General features: G+C 50.7%; 1 protein-coding gene across 2 annotated transcripts in view; it reads left to right on the top strand.

The window, feature by feature from the left end:
* PIK3C3 (phosphatidylinositol 3-kinase catalytic subunit type 3) overlaps positions 1-17960 on the top strand; it is a 323893-nt gene that overhangs the window by 120383 nt on the left and 185550 nt on the right. For both annotated transcript variants that reach the window (XM_075327579.1, XM_075327571.1), the window contains 2 exons: positions 4825-4979; positions 6344-6413. In XM_075327579.1, the coding sequence (XP_075183694.1) occupies positions 4825-4979; positions 6344-6413 (225 nt within the window). The remainder of the gene's footprint in view (positions 1-4824; positions 4980-6343; positions 6414-17960) is intronic.

The following is a 17960-nucleotide window of genomic DNA, read 5'->3' as shown; positions in this document are numbered from 1 at the left end:
TAAAGGACAAGTCTCAGCGCTATCTGTATTTTTTCAGAAACGCCTAGCACGACTTACTCAGGTGCGCACGTTCCTGCAAGGAGTTGGTCATATCGTCCCTCCTTACAAGCGGCCGTTAGAGCCCTGGGATCTGAACAAGGTTCTAATTGCTCTCCAGAAGCCGCCTTTCGAGCCTATGAAGGATGTTTCCCTTTCTCGTCTTTCACAGAAAGTGGCTTTTCTAGTAGCGGTCACGTCTCTTCGGAGAGTGTCCGAGCTAGCGGCGCTCTCATGCAAATCTCCCTTCCTGGTGTTTCACCAGGACAAGGTGGTTCTACGTCCGGTTCCTGAGTTTCTCCCTAAGGTGGTATCCCCCTTTCATCTCAATCAGGAGGTCACATTACCTTCCTTGTGTCCTCATCCAGTTCATCAATTTGAGAAAGGTTTGCATTTGTTGGATCTGGTCAGAGCACTCAGGATCTACATTTCCCGCACGGCGCCCTTACGCCGCTCGGATGCACTCTTTGTCCTTGTCGCTGGTCAGCGTAAAGGGTCGCAAGCTTCCAAATCCACCCTGGCTCGGTGGATCAAGGAACCAATTCTTGAAACCTACCGTTCTGCGGGGCTTCCGGTTCCTTCAGGGCTGAAGGCCCATTCTACCAGAGCCGTGGGTGCGTCCTGGGCATTACGGCACTAGGCTACGGCTCAGCAGGTGTGCCAGGCGGCTACCTGGTCGAGTCTGCACACCTTTACCAAGCATTATCAGGTGCATACCTACGCTTCGGCGGACGCCAGCCTAGGTAGACAAGTCCTTCAGGCGGCGGTTGCCCACCTGTAGGACAGGGCTGTTTGACGGCCCTATCACGAGGTATTCTTTTACCCACCCAGGGACTGCTTTTGGACGTCCCAATTGTCTGGGTCTCCCAATTAGGAGCGACAAAGAAGAAGGGAATTTTGTTTACTTACCGTAAATTCCTTTTCTTCTAGCTCCAATTGGGAGACCCAGCACCCGCCCTGTTTTCTTAGGGATTTTTGGTTTTTTCGAGTACACATGTTGTTCATGTTGAATGGTTTCAGTTCTCCGATGTTTCTTCGGATTGAATTTGTCTTTAAACCTGTTATTGGCTTTCCTCCTTCTTGCTTTTGCACTAAAACTGAGGAGCCCGTGATCCCACGGGAGGGTGTATAGCCAGAAGGGGAGGGGCCTTACACTTTTAAGTGTAATACTTTGTGTGGCCTCCGGAGGCAGTAGCTATACACCCAATTGTCTGGGTCTCCCAATTGGAGCTAGAAGAAAAGGAATTTACGGTAAGTAAACAAAATTCCCTTCTTCTCTTGCAAGACCTGTGTGAGGTCATACCCATGTGACCAGAAGGGGCGGGGCCTCAGCTAACAGAAAAATGTTGCTTCCTGGTATCAATTTTGATGGCTGAGGCCCCTCCCCTTCTGGTCACATGGGTATGACCTCACACAGGTCCTGCAAGAGAAAAAGGGAATCGTTGTTAGAATTAGCATAAGTATTATAGAAACTATTCCCTTTTTCTCTTGCAGGACCTGTGTGAGGTCATACCCATGTGACCAGAAGGGGCGGGGCCTCAGCCAACAGAAAAATGTTGCTTCCTGGTATCAGTTTTGATGGCTGAGGCCCCTCCCCTTCTGGTCACATGGGCATGACCTCACACAGGTCCTGCAAGAGAAAAAGGGAATTGTTTGTATAATACTTATGCTAATTCTAACAGGGGGAGGAGATAAGTCTTAACACCTCTCTCCAGATATTATCTGATCCTCAGCTGCTGTCTCTCAAGAAGCTGCTGATTTTATGAGCTTTCATGGATTTCAAAACCTAAACATCCGAGCTGACCACTACAGGTAAGTAGAGAATCAGCTTGAGGCTGTGGCCACACGTGGATTACTGTGATGCTCGCATGGCACTCTGCTCACGCTGGCAGCACAGCAGGAGCCGAGTGTCATGCTAGTATCCCTGTGTCTGCGGTCCGACTGTGCGAGCGGACCTCAGCTGCGGGGGGCGGCCCAGCTCTCAGGAGGGACGGGCCAGCGCTGCGGAGGGGAGGGAAGGATTTATCTCCCTCTCTCCTCCGTAGCCGGCTATTGCGATTCTCGCTTTGCACTTGCGGTACACCGGTGTACCGCGAGTGCAGTGCGATTTTTCTCTCGCCCCATTCACTTGAATGGGTGCGAGAGAAAAGAGTCTCGCATTACAATTGCAGCATGCTGTGATTGTTTTCTGCGTCCGATTAGGGCTGGGAAAATAATTGCTCATGTGCGCTGACACACAGGCTAATATTGGTCCGAGTGGAATGCGATGTTTTAACGCACTCCACTCGCACCGATTTTCTCGCCGTCTGGCTTAGGCCTAATAGTGCCAGTATAGCACTGGCTTTAGGTTGTATACAAAAATCCTGGTGATTGGTTTCCTTAAAGATTGTTGTCACTTGTGCATATTTTGAAACTGTTCACATGCTCCCTAAATGAAAAATTAAGCAACTTCATTAGAAAAATGTTACTTCTTTGCTGCTGTAGAGTCTGTGTAGATCCTTCAAATGGCTGGCTGTGCTGCGGCTGTTTCTGATTGATCAAACATCACTTTGCTTCTGGCAGTTGTCAGATCAGGACTGACGCTTTTCACACTATCACTCCCTTTTCTCATTGACAGGGTTAGGGATACCAGTAATGAGGGGACAAAGGTTGTACAGAGCAGATCAACACAAGCTGTATTGGAGAGAACACTTAAAGTATGCAAGGGGTAGATCACATGAGATTTTTATCTAGAGAAGTGTCTGCAGGGGAAAAGAGGAGAGATCACTTAGAAGAGAACCCAGAGCTTACACAGGAGGAGAGATTACATTGGAGAGATTAGAGAACCCAGAGTCTGTGCAGATGGAGGAGAGATTACACCGTCTGTAGAGAGCAGAGAACCCAGAGTCTGCGCAGGAGGAGGGAAGATTACACCGTCTGTAGAGAGCAGAGAACCCAGAGTCTGCACAGGAGGAGAGATTACACCATCTGTAGAGAGAGGACGGAACCCAGAGTCTGCACAGGAGGAGAGATTACACGGTCTGTAAGAAGAGCAGAGAACCCAGAGTCTGCGCAGGAGGAGGAGAGATTACACAGTCTGTAGAGGGAGAGCAGAGAACCCGGAGTCTGCACAGGAGGAGGGATTACACGGTCTGTAAGAAGAGCAGAGAGCCCAGAGTCTGCGCAGGAGGAGGAGAGATTGCACTGTCTGTAGAGGGCAGAGAACCCGGAGTCTGCACAGGAGGAGAGATTACACGGTCTGTAAGAAGAGCAGAGAGCCCAGAGTCTGCGCAGGAGGAGGAGAGATTACACCGTCTGTAGAGGGCAGAGAACCCGGAGTCTGCGCAGGAGGAGGAGAGATTACACCGTCTGTAGAGGGAGAGCAGAGAACCCGGAGTCTGCACAGGAGGAGGGATTACACGGTCTGTAAGAAGAGCAGAGAGCCCAGAGTCTGCGCAGGAGGAGGAGAGATTGCACTGTCTGTAGAGGGCAGAGAACCCGGAGTCTGCACAGGAGGAGAGATTACACGGTCTGTAAGAAGAGCAGAGAGCCCAGAGTCTGCGCAGGAGGAGGAGAGATTACACCGTCTGTAGAGGGCAGAGAACCCGGAGTCTGCGCAGGAGGAGGAGAGATTACACCATCTGTAGAGGGAGAGCAGAGAACCCAGAGTCTGCGCAGGAGGAGGAGAGATTACACCGTCTGTAGAGGGAGAGCAGAGAACCCAGAGTCTGCGCAGGAGGAGGAGAGATTACACCGTCTGTAGAGGGAGAGCAGAGAACCCAGAGTCTGCGCAGGAGGAGGAGAGATTACACCGTCTGTAGAGGGAGAGCAGAGAACCCAGAGTCTGTGCAGGAGGAGGAGAGATTACACCGTCTGTAGAGAGCAGAGAACCCAGAGTCTGCGCAGGAAGAGGAGAGATTACACCGTCTGTAGAGAGTAGAGAACCCAGAGTCTGCGCAGGAGGAGGAGAGATTACACCATCTGTAGAGGGAGAGCAGAGAACCCAGAGTCTGTGCAGGAGGAGGAGAGATTACACCGTCTGTAGAGGGAGAGCAGAGAACCCAGAGTCTGCGCAGGAGGAGGAGAGGTTACACCGTCTGTAAGGAGAGCAGAGAACCCAGAGTCTGTGCAGGAGGAGGAGAGATTACACCGTCTGTAGAGAGCAGAGAACCCAGAGTCTGCGCAGGAAGAGGAGAGATTACACCGTCTGTAGAGAGCAGAGAACCCAGAGTCTGCGCAGGAAGAGGAGAGATTACACCGTCTGTAGAGAGCAGAGAACCCACAGTCTGCGCAGGAAGAGGAGAGATTACACTGTCTGTAGAGAGCAGAGAACCCAGAGTCTGCGCAGGAAGAGGAGAGATTACACTGTCTGTAGAGAGCAGAGAACCCACAGTCTGCGCAGGAAGAGGAGAGATTACACTGTCTGTAGAGAGCAGAGAACCCAGAGTCTGCGCAGGAAGAGGAGAGATTACACTGTCTGTAGAGAGCAGAGAACCCACAGTCTGCGCAGGAAGAGGAGAGATTACACCATCTGTACAGAGAGCAGAGAACCCAGAGTCTGTACTGGAATAAGAAATTACCAGGGAAACCAAGTTCTGTTTGAGAGGGAGGAGACGGTAGAGCAGCAGTAACTAGAGACGAGTGACTCTATCTGAAGCATATGAAATGTGATTCCAACTTTGCAACAATTGTAAAAGGTTTTGTTTTTGGTTTTTTTATCCCCCAGGAAACACAAATCCTAAATGGGTAATGTTCAGATCTCTGGAAAGAAACTATTAGTTTTTAATTATAGAGTGTTTCCCCCCCCAGGATTTGCTGATGTACTTATTACAGCTCGTCCAAGCTCTGAAGTATGAAAACTTTGCCGATATAAAGAACGGACTGGAACCAACCAAGAAAGACAGTCAGGGCCCCATGCTGGAGAGCATGCTGACGTCTGGAGTCACCCCCGAGGACATCCACAGGTAACGCATTATAGCACACCTGTACATGCTCACATAGTTCTTAGTTTACACAGTATAAGTGTATTTGCGCACGTCGAGTTTTTTGTTGCAGAATTTTTTGCACCATTTTTGCATCTTTTTGCAGGAAGAATGCAGCTCAAAAACGCTCGGTTTTGCCGCATTTTTGATGCATGTTTTTGCATGCGATTTTCAATGCTTACCATGGTGACAAAAACAGGAAAAATGCTGCAGTTTATCTGCACTAAATCTGCAAGGGAAATAAACTCAATATGTGCACTACACCAGGCTTCTCATTGACATAAGGATTTGAATGCAGTTTTGTGACAGACTGCACGAACAAAACATCAAAAATCACGATAAAAATGCACTGTGTGCACACAGCCTTAGGCCTGTTTCACACATCAGTGGAAAAACACAGACGTTTTTCACTGACGAGTAAAAAACGCATACGTCCCTCCGTGTGCTGTGATTCACGCCACACATGGGTTGTCCATGTGCAATCCGGGCTCCGTGATCTGTGATTGCACATGGAGATAAACTCCCCTGTCCCTGCTCCTGCTGTCCGTGGTGCTGAAGAGTCCTGCGATGCAGCTTCCGGCCGCCGCTGTGTCACCTCTGCAGCTACTTCCGGGTCGGCTGTAGGAAAGAAAAATTCTTCAGCTCACCTGTTGCCCGGACTGCTGGACCTTGCGGGTGCCTAGGATCCGTCGGTGAGTCCCAACCGGTTAGTGGATGAAGGAAATAGGAAAAATGATCCGGCACTGATTCTCCTTTTAAGATAAAATCTCCAAAGTCTTTATTAGAAATATTAAAAACATCGTGAAGGCCGAGTATGAATCTTTACATGGAAACTTTACGCATTTCGGACTACTTCCGGGTCGGCTGTGCCTGCATAAATGAATATGCATGACAGTCATTGGCCGGGCAGGAAGAAGCAGACAGCAGCTGCTAAACACAGCATCGCTGGAGAGGGTGAGTTTTTCTGGTACGTGTTTCACGGATCACACCATAGTGTGGTCCGTGTGACATCAGTGATGCCACAAAAAAACGGACATGTCTCCGTACAGCAATCACGGACACGATCAGTGAGAAATCACTGATGTGTGCGCAGACCCTTTGATTTTAATGGGTCTGTGTATGTCCGTGATTCTGGTACGTATAAAAACTAGCACATGCGTACCAGAATCACTGACGTGTGAAAAAGGCCTTAGAGAGACCTGAAGACTGATAAAGCATCATGTAGGACACTGCACACCTGACCTCTGTGCCTTAATAAGAGTCCTTATTAAATCTGAGTTGTAGGAAATTAATCTATAGATACAGAACAAATGTGTCTAAAATGATCTGGTCTTTTTTTATGTCAGTTCTCATCAACAATCATCTCCAGCGTCGTCCTCCAAGGCCAAAGATGGTGGCGAAGCTGAAAACCTAGAGGTAATCTGCATTTTTATTTGTCTATCTATGTAACCATCTATCTACCATATCAATCAATCTATCTATCTACATGGAACAGAAATATCAAGGCAACACTTTTGTTTTTGCTCCCATTTTTCATGAGCTAAAAACTTAAAGGGAACCAAACATCAGGATTTTCGTGTACAGTTAGGTTCAGAAATATTTGGACAGTGACACAATTTTCGCGAGGTGGGCTCTGCATGCCACCACATTGGATTTGAAATGAAACCTCTACAACAGAATTCAAGTGCAGATTGTAACGTTTAATTTGAAGGTTTGAACAAAAATATCTGATAGAAATTGTAGGAATTGTCACATTTCTTTACAAAACACTCCACATTTTAGGAGGTCAAAAGTAATTGGACAAATAAACCAAACGCAAACAAAATATTTTTATTTTCAATATTTTGTTGCGAATCCTTTGGAGGCAATCACTGCCTTAAGTCTGGAACCCATGGACATCACCAAACGCTGGGTTTCCTCCTTCTTAATGCTTTGCCAGGCCTTTACAGCTGCAGCCTTCAGGTCTTGCTTGTTTGTGGGTCTTTCCGTCTTAAGTCTGGATTTGAGCAAGTGAAATGCATGCTCAATTGGGTTAAGATCTGGTGATTGACTTGGCCATTGCAGAATGTTCCACTTTTTTGCACTCATGAACTCCTGGGTAGCTTTGGCTGTATGTTTGGGGTCATTGTCCTTCTGTACTATGAAGCGCCGTCCGATCAACTTTGCGGCATTTGGCTGAATCTGGGCTGAAAGTATATCCCTGTACACTTCAGAATTCATTCGGCTACTCTTGTCTGCTGTTATGTCATCAATAAACACAAGTGACCCAGTGCCATTGAAAGCCATGCATGCCCATGCCATCAAGTTGCCTCCACCATGTTTTACAGAGGATGTGGTGTGCCTTGGATCATGTGCCGTTCCCTTTCTTCTCCAAACTTTTTTCTTCCCATCATTCTGGTACAGGTTGATCTTGGTCTCATCTGTCCATAGAATACTTTTCCAGAACTGAGCTGGCTTCATGAGGTGTTTTTCATCAAATTTAACTCTGGCCTGTCTATTTTTGGAATTGATGAATGGTTTGCATCTATATGTGAACCCTTTGTATTTACTTTCATGGAGTCTTCTCTTTACTGTTGACTTAGAGACAGATACTCCTACTTCACTGAGAGTGTTCTGGACTTCAGTTGATGTTGTGAACGGGTTCTTCTTCACCAAAGAAAGTATGCGGCGATCATCCACCACTGTTGTCATCCGTGGACGCCCAGGCCTTTTTGAGTTCCCAAGCTCACCAGTCAATTCCTTTTTTCTCAGAATGTACCCGACTGTTGATTTTGCTACTCCAAGCATGTCTGCTATCTCTCTGATGGATTTTTTCTTTTTTTTTCAGCCTCAGGATGTTCTGCTTCACCTCAATTGAGAGTTCCTTACACCGCATGTTGTCTGGTCACAGCAACAGCTTCCAAATGCAAAACCACACACCTGTAATCAACCCCAGACCTTTTAACTACTTCATTGAATACAGGTTAACGAGGGAGATGCCTTCAGAGTTAATTGCAGCCCTTAGGGTCCCTTGTCCAATTACTTTTGACCTCCTAAAATGTGGAGTGTTTGTAAAGAAATGTGTACAATTCCTACAATTTCTATCAGATATTTTTGTTCAAACCTTCAAATTAAACGTTACAATCTGCACTTGAATTCTGTTGTAGAAGTTTCATTTCAAATCCAATGTGGTGGCATGCAGAGCCCAACTCGCGAAAATTGTGTCACTGTCCAAATATTTCTGGACCTAACTGTATAAGGTGCAGCCAGTGCAGTATTGGCACTATCAGGCACAGGCTGTATATACCATCAGGGGGAAGCTCGGGTGTTTAGTCAGTGAAATCCAACTTTATAAAGTTTGAAAATTTGTGCACTTTGTGATTGACGTGTGCACCATTCTCCTAATGTCCGGGCGGGTTATGCACGTGTATCCCCCCCACCCCACCCCCCAACCGCCTGTTCCTCCCTCTCTCTGGTTGTATTCAAATTTCTCTCTTCAGGAATATGGTGCCGGGGCTGGCACCTGCGCATAGCGCTTATCTCCGGCGCCATGTTTCTGAAGCCCACAGTAGCTAGTATTACCTGCAGCTACGATATCGTGCCGCCCCAGGACACCGTGACCGGGTCTCGCAGCACTGCCGTCACGGGGTCATGTGAGTCCATTGTGAACTTACCTCACCTGACCCCCTGATGTCGCTGGCAGGCTGCTGTCGGCTTTTTCCTGTGGCGTCCCAGTGTCCTAGGCAGCTGCTGTGCTGGCACGGTGTCCTGGGGCAGCACGATATCGTAGCTGCAGGTAATACTAGCTACTGCAGGCTTCAGAAACATGGCACCGGAGATAAATGCTATGTGCAGGTGCCAACTCCGGCGCCATGTTTCTGAAGAGAGAAATTTGAATACAACCAGAGAGAGGGAGGAAAAGGCGGCGGGGGGGAGCAGGGAAACACGTGCATATCCCGCCCGGACATTAGGAGAGAGGGAGGAACAGGCAGCGGGGGAGGGGCGGGGATACACGTGCATACCCCGCCCGGACATTAGGAGAGAGGGAGGGAGAGAGGGAGGAACAGGCGGGGGGGGGCGGGGATACACGTGCATAACCCGCCCGGACCTTAGGAGAGAGGGAGGGAGAGATGGATGAACAGGCGGCTGGGGGGGGGGGGTTATGGCTAAGATACATGTGCATAACACGCCCGGACATTAGGAGAGGGAGGAACAGGCGGCGAGGGGGGGGGGCGGGGATACACGTGCATAACCCGCCCGGACATTAGGAGGGAGAGTGAGAGGGAGGAACAGGCGGCGGGGGGGGGGGGGGGGGGGGGCGGGGATACACGTGCATAACCCGCCCGGACATTAGGAGGGAGAGTGAGAGGGAGGAACAGGCGGCGGGGGGTGGGGGGGGGGGGGGGCGGGGATACACGTGCATAACCCGCCCGGATATTAGGAGAGTGGCTGCACCTTATACACGAAAATCCTGATGTTTGGTTCCCTTTAAGACTTAAGATTTTTTTCTATGTACAGAAAAGGCCTTTTTCTGTCTAATATTGTTCACAAATGTAAAAGTCTAAATCTATGTTAGGCCTGTTTCACACGTCAGTGAAAAAACAGACATTTTTCACTGACGTGTAAGAAACTCACATGTCCCTCCGTGTGCCATGAATCACAGCACACGTGGGTTGTCCATGTGCAATCTGTGATTCATATGGACGTATACTCGCCTGTCCCGTTCCTGCTGTCCATGGTGTTTAACTCTCCAGCTCTGCTGCATCCGGCCACCGCTCTCTGCAGCCACTTCCGGGTCGGCTCTGGCTGCATAAATGACTATACATGCCATAACGAGCCGGCCAGGAAGCTGCAGAGAGCAGCGGCTGCACGGAGCATCGCTGGAGAAGAGGAGTTAAAAATGTTTTTTATTTTCAAAGTCCGTGTTTTTCTGGTACGTGTTTCATGGATCACACCATAGTGGTCCGTGGAACATCAGTGATGCCAGAAAAAAACGAACATGTTTCCGTGTGGCAATCACGGACATGCGTGTACGCCGCACAGAGACATGATCAGTGAAAAATCACTGATGTTTGAGCAGAGCCATTGATTATAATGTGTCTGCGAAGTCAGGGATTCTGGTACGTATAAAAAAAACAAAACACAAACGTACCAGAATCACTGACGTGTGAAACAGGCCTTAGTGAGCACTGCTCCTTTGCCGAGGTAATCCATCCACTCACAGGTGTAGCATATCAAGAGGCTGATTAGACATCATGATTATTCCACATGTGTGCATTATTATTATTATTATTATTATTGTTTATTTATAGAGCACCATTGATTCCATGGTGCTGTACATGAGGGGGTTACATACAGAATACATATACAAGTTACAATAGACAGACTGGTACAGAGGGAAGAGGGCCCTGCCCTTGCGGGCTTACATCCTAAAGGATTTTGGGGAGGAGACAGTAGGTGGGGTGTAGGTGGGGCGGCAGCTCCGCACGGTGGTGGGGCGGCAGCTCCGCACGGTGGTGGGGCGGCAGCTCCGCACGGTGGTGGGGCGGCAGCTCCGCACGGTGGTGGGGCGGCAGCTCCGCACGGTGGTGGGGCGGCAGCTCCGCACGGTGGTGGGGCGGCAGCTCCGCACGGTGGTGGGGCGGCAGCTCCGCACGGTGGTGGGGCGGTGGCGTCATTGTAGATTGTAGGCATTTCTGAACAGATGAGTTTTCAGAGTCCGTTTGAAGTTTGCAAGTGTAGTAGATAGTCTGATGTGTTGAGGCAGTGAGTTCCAGGAGACTGGGGATTAGGGCACTTAAAAATCTGCAGTTTTATCACACAGCTGACTGTTCATCGTAGGTATCCCCGTGAAGGTTCACCGTAGGCATCACTGGTCCACCGGCGTGCTTCACGATAGGCATCACCAGGCCACCGTCATGCTTTTCACAGTAGGCATCACTGGGCAACTGCCATACTTCACGGTAGACATCACTGGGCCACCATGTGTTTGATGGTAGGCATCACCCTCCCACCGCCATTCTTCTCTGTAGGCATCACCGGGCCACTACCGTGTTTCACTGTAGACCTCTCAAAACCACCGCATGTGTCACTGTAGACACCACTGAGCCACTGCCAGGCTTCATTGAAGGCAGAGGTGTTCTTTTCAGCATATATGCAAGTACATTGCTGATTCAAAGGCCTGAAAAGTCTTAAAGCTGAATTATCATCTCATCTTGCTTAATTGATTTTTCTTCGGCGCTCCATTGGGAGACCCAGACGATTGGGTGTATAGCTACTGCCTCCGGAGGCCACACAAAGCATTACACTAAAAAGTGTAAGGCCCCTCCCCTTCTGGCTATACACCCCCCGTGGGATCACGGGCTGCTCAGTTTTCAAGCTTTGTGCGAAGGAGGTCAGACATCCACGCATAGCTCCACTGTTTAGTCAGCAGTAGCTGCTGACTATGTCGGATGGAAGAAAAGAGGGCCCATACTAGGGCCCCCAGCATGCTCCCTTCTCACCCCACTTTTGTCGGCGGTGTTTGTTAAGGTTGAGGTACCCATTGCGGGTACGGAGGCTGGAGCCCACATGCTGTTTTCCTTCCCCATCCCCCTGAAGGGCTCTGGTGAAGTGGGATCTTACCGGCCTCCAGGCTCTGAGGCCGGGCTCCATCCACAGACCCGGAGAACCTGCTGGATACGGAGCTGGGTACCGTCAGGGACAAGGCCCTGCAACATTCAGGTACTCTGTGTCCCCGTGCAGACAGGCACAGACACACTCCAGCGTTGCTGGGTGTGCTAGTGCGCCGGGGACAGTAGCGCTGCGCGCTTGGGCTATACTCACTGCAGCTTAGCTGCAGTGAGTTTATTTGTGGGGAACTACCGCGCCGGCCGCCCCTAGAGGCTGCGGCGCGGCTGTGACTTGTGGTGCGCCGGGGACTTCGCGCTGACCGTGCTTTTACGACGGCAGCGCTTATAAATCTAGTCCCCGGCGTTTGCGGCCTAGTTCCGTTTCGTTCCCGCCCCCAACCCTGTCAGTCAGGGAAGGGGCGAGACGCTGTATAATGATCAGCGCCGAAGGGCTGGAGTCGTATTTACATACTCCAGCCCTCTCACTGGGCACAGTGGGACGCCAGTTTCCCGCTCTTTGCCTCAAGCACGCCCACGGCCCGCCCCTCTTCACAGGACGCCGGCAGCCATTCCTGCATGCAGTCTGAGCTGGAGAACGGACATAGCCCTGGGAGATCCAGACAGGGGATTCTGGCGACCACACACCCGCTCTTAAACGGGCGGTAAGCAGCACCTAGGTGCTGACCCCACTAGTGCCTCAGTGTTGTTTAGTGTATTTTTGTCTGTACCTATATATATTGCACTGTACGGTCGCTTCTTGGCTTTATACCCTATATTGCTCTGAGGAGACGACAGCATGTCATCCGCAAAAAGCAAGGGTGCCAAGGCACAGGCTTTATATGCTGCTTGTACCGCATGTGGGGCTGATCTACCGGCAGGTTCCTCTGACCCCCATTGTGTGCAATGTTCGGTCCCTGTGCCACTTCGTCAGCCGGAGTCTATGCTAGTAGTGGCCCAGGCAGAGATGCCTGTGAATCCTGCCCCGGTGACGGGGACAGAGTTTGCTGTTTTTGCTGATAAAATGTCTGTGACTATGACAAAAATTCTAGAATCTTTGCAGTCCAGGCCGGTCGCTCAGACCATGGGCACTGTTGATTCACTGTTCCCCGGTCCCCCTCAGTTGGAACTAATCCGTGCTCCAAGGGGGTCCCACGCATCACAGGCTGAAGGCTCTGACTCGGACGACAGTCCCAGGCAGCCTAAGCGAGCTCGCTGGGAGAGACCCTCGGCGTCATCACGCTGGTCAGGGTCTCAGCGAGAGGATTCTCTGTATGATGAGACAGAGGTAGATGATCAGGAGTCTAATCCTGAGACCGCTCTCAATCTGGATACTCCTGATGGTGACGCCATGGTGAATGACCTTATAGCGGCCATCAATAGACTGTTGGATATTTCTCCCCCAGCCCCTCCAGCGGAGGAGGCAGCTGCACAGCAAGAGAAATTCCATTTCAGATATCCCAAGCGTAAATTGAGTACTTTTCTAGACCACTCTGACTTCAGAGAAGCAGTCCAGAAACATCATGCTTATCCAGATAAGCGTTTTTCCAAGCGTCTTAAGGATACACGTTATCCTTTTCCCCCTGACGTGGTCAAACGCTGGACCCAGTGTCCAAAGGTGGACCCCCCCAATCTCCAGGCTTGCGGCTAGATCCATAGTTGCAGTGGAAGATGGGGCTTCACTTAAAGATGCCACTGACAGGCAGATGGACCTTTGGTTGAAATCTGTCTATGAAGCTATTGGCGCGTCGTTTGCTCCAGCATTCGCAGCCGTGTGGGCACTCCAAGCTATTTCAGCTGGTCTGGCGCAGGTGGACTCTGTCATACGTCCATCAGTGCCGCAGGTGGCGTCCTTAACCTCGCAAATGTCTGCGTTTGCGACTTACGCTATCAATGCTGTCCTGGACTCTACGAGCCGTACATCTATGGCGTCTGCCAACTCTGTCGTTTTACGCAGAGCCTTGTGGTTGAAAGAATGGAAAGCAGATTCTGCGTCCAAAAAATGCTTAACCAGTTTGCCATTATCTGGAGACAGACTGTTTGGTGAGCAATTGGCTGAAATCATTAAACAGTCCAAGGGTAAGGACTCTTCCTTACCCCAGCCCAGATCAAGCAAACCCCAACAGAGGAGGGGACAGTCGAGGTTTCGGTCCTTTCGTGGCTCGGGCAGGGCCCAATTCTCCTCGTCCAAAAGGACTCAGAAAGAGCAGAGGAGTTCAGATTCCTGGCGGGCTCACTCACGCCCAAAGAAAGCAGCCGGAGGAACCGCTTCCAAGGCGGCTGCCTCATGACTTTCAGCCTCCTCTCTCCGCATCCTCGGTCGGTGGCAGGCTCTCCCGCTTTGGCGACATTTGGCTGTCACAGGTCAAGGACCGGTGGGTGAGAGACGTTTTGTCTCACGGGTACAGGATAGAGTTCAGTTCTCGTCCTCCGCCTCGATTCTTCAGAACTTCCCCACCTCCCGACCGAGCCGATGCTCTTCTGCAGGCGGTGTGCTCCCTAAGGGCAGAAGAAGTGGTGATCCCTGTTCCTCCTCAGGAACAAGGTCAAGGTTTTTACACCAATCTGTTTGTGGTACCAAAAAAGGACGGCTCTTTCCGTCCTGTTCTGGACCTAAAACTGCTCAACAAGCACGTGAAAATCAGGCGGTTCCGGATGGAATCCCTCCTCTCCGTCATTTCCTCGATGTCTCAAGGAGATTTTCTAGCATCAATAGACATCAAAGATGCTTATCTCCACGTGCCGATTGCTCCAGAGCACCAGCGTTTTCTACGCTTCGTGATAGGGGACGACCATCTTCAGTTCGTAGCCCTGCCATTTGGTCTGGCGACAGCCCCACGGGTTTTCACCAAGGTCATGGCAGCAGTGGTAGCAGTCTTGCACTCTCAGGGACACTCGGTGATCCCTTACTTGGACGATCTACTTGTCAAGGCACCCTCTCAAGGAGCATGCCAACACAGCCTGAACGTTGCGCTGGAGACTCTCCAGACCTTCGGGTGGATCATCAACTTTTCAAAGTCAAACCTGTCTCCGACCCAATCACTAACATATCTTGGCATGGAGTTTCATACTCTCTCAGCGGTAGTGAAGCTTCCGCTGGACAAGCAGCGGTCACTACAGACAGGGGTGCAGTCTCTCCTTCAAGGCCAGTCGCACCCCTTAAGACGCCTCATGCACTTCCTAGGGAAGATGGTGGCAGCAATGGAGGCAGTTCCGTTTGCGCAGTTTCATCTGCGCCCACTTCAATGGGACATTCTCCGCCAATGGGACAGGAAGTCGACGTCCTTGGACAGGAAAGTCTCCCTTTCCCAGACGGCCAAGGACTCTCTTCAGTGGTGGCTTCTTCCCACCTCATTATCACAAGGAAGGTCCTTCCTACCCCCATCCTGGGCGGTGGTCACGACAGACGCGAGCCTGTCAGGGTGGGGAGCAGTTTTTCTCCACCACAGGGCTCAAGGTACGTGGACTCAGCAGGAGTCCACCCTTCAGATCAATGTTCTGGAAATCAGGGCAGTGTATCTTGCCCTACAAGCCTTCCAGCACTGGCTGGAAGGGAAGCAGATCCGAATTCAGTCGGACAACTCCACAGCGGTGGCATACATCAACCACCAAGGTGGGACACGCAGTCGGCAAGCCTTCCAGGAAGTCCGGCGGATTCTGATGTGGGTGGAAGCCACGGCCTCCACCATATCCGCAGTTCACATCCCCGGCGTAGAAAACTGGGAAGCAGACTTCCTCAGTCGCCAGGGCATGGACGCAGGGGAATGGTCCCTTCACCCGGACGTGTTTCAGGAAATCTGCCGCCGCTGGGGAGTGCCGGACGTCGACCTAATGGCGTCTCGGCACAACAACAAGGTCCCGACCTTCATGGCGAGGTCTCGCGATCAAAGAGCTCTGGCGGCAGACGCCTTGGTGCAAGATTGGTCGCAGTTCCAGCTTCCCTATGTGTTTCCCCCTCTGGCACTCTTGCCCAGAGTGCTACGCAAGATCAGGTCCGATTTGCCGCCGCGTCTTACTCGTCGCCCCAGACTGGCCGAGGAGATCGTGGTACCCGGATCTGTGGCATCTCACGGTCGGCCAACCGTGGGCGCTACCAGACCGGCCAGACTTACTGTCACAAGGGCCGTTTTTCCATCTGAATTCTGCGGCCCTGAACCTGACTGTGTGGCCATTGAGTCCTGGATCCTAGCGTCTTCAGGATTATCTCAAGGGGTCGTGGCCACCATGAGACAGGCTAGGAAGCCCACGTCTGCTAAGATCTATCACAGAACGTGGAAGATTTTCTTATCCTGGTGCTCTGCACAGGGAGTGTCCCCCTGGCCATTTGCATTGCCTACTTTTCTTTCCTTCCTGCAATCTGGTTTGGAAAAAGGCTTAGCGCTCGGCTCCCTTAAAGGACAAGTCTCAGCGCTATCAGTATTTTTTCAGAAGCGTCTAGCACGACTTCCTCAGGTACGCACGTTCCTGCAGGGGGTTTGTCACATCGTCCCTCCGTACAAACGGCCGTTAGATCCATGGGATCTGAACAGGGTACTGGTTGCTCTCCAGAAGCCGCCCTTCGAGCCTCTGAAGGAGGTGTCACTTTCTCGACTCTCACAGAAAGTGGCCTTTCTGGTAGCGGTCACGTCTCTTCGGAGAGTGTCTGAGCTAGCAGCGCTGTCATCCAAAGCTCCCTTCCTGGTGTTTCACCAGGACAAGGTAGTGCTGCGCCCGATTCAGGAATTTCTCCCTAAGGTGGTATCCTCTTTTCATCTCAATCAGGATATCTCCTTACCTTCCTTTTGTCCTCATCCAGTTCATCGGTATGAGAAGGATTTGCATTTGTTAGATCTGGTGAGAGCACTCAGAATCTACATCTCCCGCACGGCGCCACTGCGCCGCTCGGATGCACTCTTTGTCCTTGTCGCTGGTAAGCGCAAAGGGTCGCAGGCTTCCAAATCCACCCTGGCTCGATGGATCAAGGAACCAATTTTTGAAGCCTACCATTCTGCTGGGCTTCCGGTTCCATCAGGGCTGAAGGCCCATTCTACCAGAGCCGTGGGTGCGTCCTGGGCATTACGACACCAGGCTACGGCTCAACAGGTGTGCCAGGCGGCTCCCTGGTCGAGCCTGCACACTTTCACCAAACATTATCAGGTGCATACCTACGCTTCGGCGGACGCCAGCCTAGGTAGAAGAGTCCTGCAGGCGGCAGTTGCCTCCTCGTAGGGGAGGGCTGTTTTGCAGCTCTAACTTGAGGTATTATTTTACCCACCCAGGGACTGCTTTTGGACGTCCCAATCGTCTGGGTCTCCCAATGGAGCGCCGAAGAAGAAGGGAATTTTGTTACTTACCGTAAATTCCTTTTCTTCTAGCTCCAATTGGGAGACCCAGCACCCGCCCTGTTTCCTTCGGGATTTTTGTTTTTTTCGGGTACACATGTTGTTCATGTTGAACGGTTTCAGTTCTCCGATGTTACTTCGGATTGAATTTGTTTAAACCAGTTATTGGCTTTCCTCCTTCTTGCTTTAGCACTAAAACTGAGCAGCCCGTGATCCCACGGGGGGTGTATAGCCAGAAGGGGAGGGGCCTTACACTTTTTAGTGTAATGCTTTGTGTGGCCTCCGGAGGCAGTAGCTATACACCCAATCGTCTGGGTCTCCCAATTGGAGCTAGAAGGAAAGGAATTTACGGTAAGTAACAAAATTCCCTTCATTGCAAAAGACAAAATGTTTATAAATTTTGCGAATGAGCTTAAAGTGGTTATCAGGGACTTTGGGTTTCTTTTGGCTGTGGGGCTTTCCTTCACATTGTTGCTAACTAACTTACCTGCTCTGCCCTCCGTTAAACTGTTATGGGATAATCGCAATCACAGACCTATCTGGCCACAGATTCTTCCGCTGACATCACTTTGGCAGAGCAGTTCCTTCTCTTTCACTGTGCTCTTACAATAGGTTGTCACTGCAGATTGACAGTCAGCTCCCCGCAAATAGGCTGTGATGCCCTTTCCACAGAGCATACTGGAAGAGAGAAAGCTACTGTCGATGTGAGGGCCAAGAAATCAGGAGGTGGGAACGATCATCACAGGGCAGACGAGGCAGATGGTTAGCAGGTTCCTATCTCCAAAGGGAAAAAATAAAACAAAGTCCCAGATAACCTGTTTAATTTCCAAATAGGAGGGAAACAATTGATTACAACATTGTCTAAATATCTAATTATCGATTTAGCCAAACATAAATGTCAGATCATCTCATTGATATTTGCTCTGAACATCTTGTCACAGTCATAAGCTGGTGTTGTTCACGCCCGCTCAGGCGACTTAGTCATTCAGAGGCAGACACGTCTTAAGCCGCGCTCACATCAGCGGTATTCTATGGACGCACGCAACCGCATCTTG

The sequence above is a fragment of the Anomaloglossus baeobatrachus genome, chromosome 1 (assembly GCF_048569485.1).
Source record: "Anomaloglossus baeobatrachus isolate aAnoBae1 chromosome 1, aAnoBae1.hap1, whole genome shotgun sequence".
In the NCBI taxonomy this organism is placed as follows: domain Eukaryota; kingdom Metazoa; phylum Chordata; class Amphibia; order Anura; family Aromobatidae; genus Anomaloglossus; species Anomaloglossus baeobatrachus.
The sequence above is the reverse complement of the archived record's forward strand: the minus strand, read 5'-3'. Positions and strand labels throughout refer to the sequence as shown.